This window comes from Orycteropus afer, unplaced genomic scaffold (genome assembly GCF_000298275.1).
Source record: "Orycteropus afer afer isolate SDZICR_OR568_19922 unplaced genomic scaffold, OryAfe1.0 scaffold00672, whole genome shotgun sequence".
Classification (NCBI taxonomy): domain Eukaryota; kingdom Metazoa; phylum Chordata; class Mammalia; order Tubulidentata; family Orycteropodidae; genus Orycteropus; species Orycteropus afer.
In genome coordinates this window covers 218,908-226,876 of record NW_006922259.1, presented here as the reverse complement: position 1 = coordinate 226,876, position 7,969 = coordinate 218,908, and the positions used below count along the sequence as shown (strand labels likewise).

Sequence of the window (7,969 nt, the reverse complement as noted above, 5' to 3'; positions counted from 1 at the left end):
TTAATTTTTCCACCCCTGCTCTGGTAGCATAGTGCCTAAGGCACTTGACTGCTAACCAGAAGGCTGGCAGTTCAAACCCACCAGCCATTCCTCGGAAGGAAGGTTGGGCAATCTACTTCCATAGTAATACCACCTCAGAATCCCAAGGAGTCATTGCTATGAGTCGGGTCTGACTTGACGGCACATAACAACAACAGATCTTTTTGATTACCATTTGCTTGATAAATCTTTTTCCAACCTTTGATTTTAAGTCTATTTTTGTTTTTGTGTCTAAGGTGAATCTCTTGTAGATAGTATATTGATGAGTATGTTTTTTTTTTTTTTATCCAGTCTGCTTTTCTCCATCTCTTGAGTGATACATTTAATCCATTTACATTCAGTATAATTATCAACAAGTATTAATTTATTGCTGTCATTTTGTCATGTGGTTTTTTCATGGTGTCGCTGATTTCTTTGTTCCATATAATTTTCTGTGCTGAGCTCATTTTTTTATGAAATTTTTTATCATTTCCTTCATTGCTATTGGTTTAGTATTTACTAAATATTTGTGCCTCTTTTCTTTTTTATTTTAGTTCAAAGGTTTATTAATTTTCTTTGAAGTTACACTGAGATTTATTATTTTCTTCCCAAGTTTAGAACAGTCTGTTCTATTTTGCAATTGTCTTGACTTCCTCACCACTTGGAATTTCTATACCTGCATTATTTATTCCCTTGTTTTAGTTTATAGTTATCCTCATTTACCAATTGAAGTCTCTGGTTCCCTGCTTACAGTCTTATAAGTTTATTTTACTTTGAATACTTCTATAATTGGGTTGGTTTCTGGGTTTGGCATCATGTGTGTTAACCATAGATTGTTGTCTGCTGTTGTTGGTTCTCTGTCCTAAGGACTCCCTTTAGCAGTTCTAGTAAAGTTGGTCTGTTGTTGTTGTTATGTGCCGTTGAGTCAGACCCGACTCATAGTAACCCCTCCTTGGGTTTCTGAGGCAGTATCACTACAGAAGTAGATTGCCACATCTTCCTTCTGAGGAGTGGCTGGTGGGTTTGAACCACCAGCCTTCTGGTTAGCAGTCAGATGCCTTAGGCATAGTTTTAACAAATACCCTTAATTTCTGTTTATCTTGAAATGTCCTAATTTCACCATCATATTTGAAAGACAGTTTTTCTGGTTATGTAATTTTAGGTTGGCATTTTTTTTTTCTTTTAGTGTTTTATATTTAGGCTATAAAATTTTAAGTCACCACTTACAATGTTTGAATTACTTAAGTGTTTTGTCTTGTAATTGAAGATTTCCTCTAGAATGTCAGTTACTGGGTGGAAATTCATTTACTCTTTGGATACTTTTGTTAAAAAATATTCTTTATTTTGAGTGTCAATTCTATCCTTCTATAATTATGTCTATACGTATCAGTATATGAACTTATGTCCTATTTGACCCTATTACCCACAAGAAGACACTAGTCATGTTCTGAGAAATCTTAACATTTCCACATATAAAGGTCATTCAAATAATAAATGTGATTTAATGCTTAGATTTCTTCCTTTTTATTCCATGGCACAACTATTCAAGAGCATGCCACAATAGACACTGGGAATTTATTATGTAATGTAAAAACACCAAAGTAATTTTCCAAATGTGTTAAGCTGGGTTCTTTAGAGAAACAAAACCAGTAAAGCTTATATGTTGTTGTTGTTGTTATGTGTTGTCAAGTCGGACTTGATTCATAGTGACCCCTCCTTGGGTTTCCGAGGCAGTATAACTACAGAAGTAGATTGCCCCACTTTCCTTCCGAGGAGTGGCTGTTGGGTTTGAGCCACCAGACTTCTGGTTAGCACTCAAGTGCCTTAGGCACTATCCTACCAAAGCTCCTAAAGCTTAGAGAGAGAGAGAGAGAGAAAATTATCTTAGGAAAATGACTCACACAGTTATAGAAGCTGACAAGTCCCAAGTTCCTGGATCAAATGTCAAACTGGATCCTTTTCCCAATTCACACAACTGCGGGGGCTGGTGAGTTCAAAGTTGGCAGGATGTATACCAGCTGTTGACTTCAGGGGATGACAAATCCAAGATCACCAGGCAGAATGGTAGATTGTTCACTCACAGACAGTTGTAGGCAGCACAACAGGATCCAGATCCACAGAAGGTTCTCTCTTTTTTCCAGGATGTCCATATGTACACTGGAAGCAGGCCACAGCCCTAGGGAAACTCACTTTCAAAAGATTGGCTACTCAAACTTATGCATCCAATCTCATCATGGGAAAAACCACCTCTCAACTGCTTAAACCACTCAGAATCATGGTCTAGCCAAGTTGATACACAACTCCAACTATCACATCAAATGAGAACAAGTTCTTCATTTTCATCTCCAATTTACAAAAACATACTGGATCCTAAAGATTATTGCTTCCTTTTATATAATCAACGTAAAAAAGTTAAAAACATGCACTAATATGGCTTACTAATGTAAGAGAATTTGTGAGAAGAATACTATATATTTTGGTTTCTAGTCAAAGAGAGTATTTTTGGTTAAAAGGAGAGATGAATGTGAGGAATGAGTCAAGCAATCGCATGGTTAAAATGTATATGTTTCTCAAAGAATCCCATGAGAGAAGCTGCAAAAAATTATCTAAAGACTTTGATGGAGGAAGAAAAAATAAGTATTTACTCTGAAGTACAAATTAATTAAAGTCAAGGGACCACATTCCCATAAGAGAGACTTATTACTGATTTTGATGTTAGGTGTTTGCCTCTGAGTTTTCATCTTAGCACCCTTTTCCATAAACTAGCATTTACTCTCTGTTACTCACTTGAGAGAAAAAAGATTAAAATATAGTAAGTCTTACACAAGCATGATAATAATTCACATAATATACTGGGTGCAAGTCAGAAGATAATTCCATATCAAAGAAGAAGAAACTGGGCATGAAAATATTGTACGGTAATATGTTTGAAGACCAATATCAATATTTTGCTTATTTTCAGTGGAAATCTATACCTAATTTACTCATATTTTACCTTATTTCATATTATCACAGTGTAATACTTAATCAAAAGTTTAGTATATCCCAGAAACATAAATATTGTGTGTAGGAAGTTAGGACAGTCATGGTTTCTAACAGTTATAAATATTCATAAGAGATAAGGTATTTCACTACATAAATTGATCAAGTGTAGAAAGAAATATGTAATAAATGCATTTATTAGTATAATGTTAATGAATTGTTTTAGATGATTATAGAATAAATGGAAATAATTTTAAAATGTTTAAAATGATCACTGATTAAATTTCTCCAAGTAATGGTAGGACTTTGAAAAGTATTTATCTATCAAGTATTGATTATATATCTGTAATATCAAAGGCAACATTCCAGATGACCTCTTAGATGATATAAAAGTGAGTAGAATTTTGATCCTAACTTTAAAGAACTCACAGATAAAATTATAACAAAAAAAATATTGATTTATTATATCATGAGAGAGCTTTAGAAGAAGGGGAAGAAAAATAATTATTTTCATTTATGGTGATTTAATCACTGTGCTATGCAAACAGCTATGCATGTGAGCATTATTATTACCATAATTTTAAAAATGATAGAACTGAGGTTTAGAGAAATTAAGTAATTTTCTCAGGACCACACAGGTAGTGTGTTTCAAGCACAATGAGCTTAACGCTTGAGGCTGTCTTACTTTAATTCTTGATTTTATAATGTACCATCCTACTAAAGTATTAAAGAGAAAAATGTAAACTAATGTATTATACTTGGGTTTAAACAACAGAAATGCAGCGGGTTATTTGCCAACTGATCTAAGAAGAATATACAATGATAAATTTCCATCCCTCACACTTTCACTGGGTTTCCCTAGACTCCCTCAACACTAACATAGACATGAGGAGAGGAAATGACACATCAAGCACAGATTTCATTTTCCTTGGACTGTTTCCAGATGTGGAAAATATTACCTACCTTATTTACATCATTCTGCTGAGCTACATCATTGCTCTCTTTGGAAACACCACCTTGATCCTTCTAATATGGGTGGATTTTCAACTTCATACCCCCATGTACTTGCTCCTCAGCCAACTTTCTGTCATGGACTTAATTCTCACCTCTACCACTGTTCCTAAGATGATCACTGACTTCTGGTTGGACAGGAAAAATATCTCACAGGTCGGCTGTGGATTACAGATGCTGTTTTACCTAACCATAACGGGTTCTGAATGTATTCTCTTGACTCTGATGTCTTATGATCGCTATGTTGCTGTCTGCAACCCACTGAGATATTCAATCATCATGAACCCCAGGGTCTGTCTGTACATGGCTACTTTCTCCTGGCTGGTGGGATTTTTAAATTCTCTTGTCCATACAGTGTACACCATGCATTTATCTCTCTGTGATACCAGAGAGATTCATCACTTCTTCTGTGAGGTCCCAGCTATTTTGAAACTCTCCTGTGAAGACACTTCTGTGTATGAAATGATTTTGTTTGTGATAGGCATAGTATTCATCCTCATCCCGTTTGGACTCATTTTGGCCTCATACAGCCTCATTTTCTTGACTGTCTTCAATATGAAATCTCTGAAGGGGAAGAACAAAACCTTGACTACCTGCTCCTCCCATCTTACAGTGGTGAGTCTCTATTTAGGTTCAGGCATCTTCGTCCTCCTGATACCTCCAACTCTGTACTCAGAAGAGGAAAGCCAGACAGTCTCCTTGTTCTACAACATTTTCACCCCTATGTTAAACCCTATCATTTATAGCCTGAGGAATAAAGAAGTGGTGGGTGCTCTAAGGAAAATTCTAGCAGTGGGTATAAATTCTCAGATAAAAGACACAAGACGTTAGAATTGTAACAGTATATTTTATCCACATTTTTTACAAGCAGGGTTGATGAAAATAATCAATTAGATAAACTACCATTTAAAATCCTAGAAATTGTTGGTCCCAAAATTAGAAAATAAAATGTAACAGATATGTGATACTGTTATTTGCAATATCATGCAAATGTAAGAGTTACAAGCAGATTTGGGTAGCAAATGACAGAACGAGAACACTAATTCTCAAGGATTTCTTCTTTATTTGTATAAGTTATTTTGACATTTTTAGTTTATCTAATTTCTAAATTAATTGAATAGACATCCATTTAGGACACACCGTAATTCAAAATTCCACAATCCATCCAGAATTAATCACTTTTAAATACTGGCATACACACTTCTAATCAATTTGCTGTTTATGTATGTTGGCATAGATATAGCATACATGATACAGATAGATACAGATATAGAAATAGATATACATAGCTGTAGGTATAGATATAGAATGTGTGTATGTATGATTGTGAAGAACAAGCTCATATACCTCCCCTTCTATTTCATTGGAATTATAGTAGAGCCACAAACCTTATAACCAATAAACAATGACAAAAAAGATAACAAAAAGTGCCTCATCAGCTGATCAAAAATTTAGATTGATAAAGCAATTCTTGGTAAACCAAGGAATGAGAAATTTTGTAGAGCCCAGGAAGATGGAGTCAGTTTATCTGCACAGTCTCAGAGAAACTTCAGGGCTCAAAAAATCTGCTATGATGCAAGATATGCCTTAGATAAAACACTCAAAACAGATATATTATTGATGTTTTTCAAGGAACTAAAAATAGTTTCCTACTCCTTTTCTCTCCACAAATATAGAATGCCTTGAAGCCAATCTTTGGCACTCTCTTTGAAGACTCAGAGAGTGATATGCTAAAAATGAATAAAAATACCCACAGAAGATGCACTCTGAATTCTGATTTCCAAGGTTTAAAATCTCATTGCTGACACCATGTCTAATGACTCTAAGCAAATCACACTGGTCACAAGCCCACATTTATGTAGCTCCAGGGGCTCCTTCCATATTTTTATTGTTAATTATGATGCAGCAATAAAGAACAATCAGAAATTGAAACAAACCCAGATGAACAGACAGAAAAAGAAATTCACCAGGAAAAATACAAATTGGAGAAAACAAAAGAATTTGAATATAAAATAAAGTCATATTTAATATGCTCAGAGACATGATGTTATTGAGTTTATGAAAAACACATAAGAGGTGGCCACCAAGAAAAAATAGACAAAGAAGAAATAATTTTTCAGGAAAAAAAAAAGTTAGATTAAAAAAATAGAAACATTTGGAGAGTAACTTCAAGGAATGTTTCAGAGAGTAGAATACTACAACCAACGGTGACATGAAAAAAAAAAGACAATGTCAAGGAAAAGGTACATTCATAAAGAAATCAATCTAGAGGCCAAATATATGGAAAATAGAGCTTTCAGAAAACACACCCAAAAAAAATTACATGGGAAAATATTTAATTATTTTTTTGTTTTGGTAAAGTTTGTGTAACATAAAACTTGCCATCCTAACCATTTTTAAGTACACATTTCAAGGACATTAACTGCATTCAACATGTTGTGTCACCGTCACAACTATTCCAAAACTTTTTTGTTACATCAAAAGATACCCATGCTATACCAAATCAGCAATAACTCCTGATTCTCCTCTCCCACCAGCCCTTGGTAATCTCTATTCTAGCTTCTATCTCTATTAATTTATCTTCGGAAGGAAGATTGGGTAATCTACTTCCGTAGTGATACCGCCTCAGAAACCCAAGGAGGGGTCACTATGAGTCGCGGCCAACTTCATAGAACATAACAACAACAACAACAACATTAATTTATCTATTCTAATATTTCATGTAAGTAGAATAACACAGTTATTTTGTGCAGGATAGTTTCACTTAGCATAATATTGTCAAAGCTCATCCATACTCATTCCAGCATGTACTGGAAAACCACTCATTTTTAAGGTTGAATAATATTCCATTATATACATATTTCACATTTTTCTATCTATTCATCTGTTTAGGAACACTTGGATTTGTCCCACGGTTGGCTATTTTGAATTACACTGCTATGAATATTGGTGTACAAGGATTATTTGGAGTATCTGTTTTCAATTATTTTGAGTGTATGGTTAGAAATAGAATTGTAGGATGCAATGATAGTTCTCAGTTTAATTCTTCAGGAGAAACCAAGCTGTTTTCCACAGCAGCTGCACCAGTCTACCATTCTGCCAGCAATGGATGACGGATACAATTTCTTCACATCCTCACTATCACTTATTTTCCATTTTTCTGATGGCCATCTTAAAAGATAAAAAGTTATAGCACATTGTGATTTTGATTTGCTGTTCCCTGATGACTAATGATGTATATGAATAATGATGTATATGTTTATTGACCATTTGCATATGTTTTCTGTAAAATTGTCTATTCAAATCCTTTGCACGTTTTTTCATTGGTTTGTTTTCCTTTTTTAAAATGTTGGTAAATGTGTATGTAACAAAAAAAATTGCAATTGCAACATTCTTCAAATATATAGTCCAATGGCACTATCTTAAGTTTATCAGGTTGTTCTCCAATCATATTTATCTGTTCTCAAATTTTTCTATCACCTTTAACAGAACCTCAATATCCACTAAGCACTGACTACTTTCCCACCTCCTCATTGCCCACCACTGTTGTTGTTGTTAGGTGCCATCGACTCACTTTTTACTCATACCAACTCTATGTACCAAAGAATGAAATACTGCCTGGTCCTGCATCATCCTCAGAATTGTTACCATGCTTCAGCCCATCATCGAAGGCATTGTAACCACTAATAAAGTTTGATCCCTATACGCTTATTTATTCTAGATGTTGTTGTTAGGTGCTGTCAAGTCATCTCCAACTCATAGTGACCTTATGTACAGCAGAACAAAATACTCCCCAATCCTGTGCCAGCCTCAGCTATACCTGAGCCCTTCATTACTGCCACTGTGTCAATCCACCTTGAATTGAGGGCCTTTCCCTTTTTCATTGACCCTACATTTTACCAAGCATGATATCTTTCTCCAGAAAATGGTCCCTTCTGACAACATGACCAAAGTAGGT

The 7,969-nt window shown here is 34.7% G+C and overlaps 1 protein-coding gene across 1 annotated transcript; it reads left to right on the top strand.

Annotated features, from left to right (window-relative positions):
- The first annotated feature begins 3,885 nt into the window (after nucleotides 1-3,885).
- LOC103210928 (olfactory receptor 2M3-like) lies at nucleotides 3,886-4,842 on the top strand. The gene has a single exon (XM_007956839.1). The coding sequence runs from the start codon at nucleotides 3,886-3,888 to the stop codon at nucleotides 4,840-4,842; it is 957 nt and encodes a 318-aa protein (XP_007955030.1).
- Nucleotides 4,843-7,969: the final 3,127 nt, after the last annotated feature.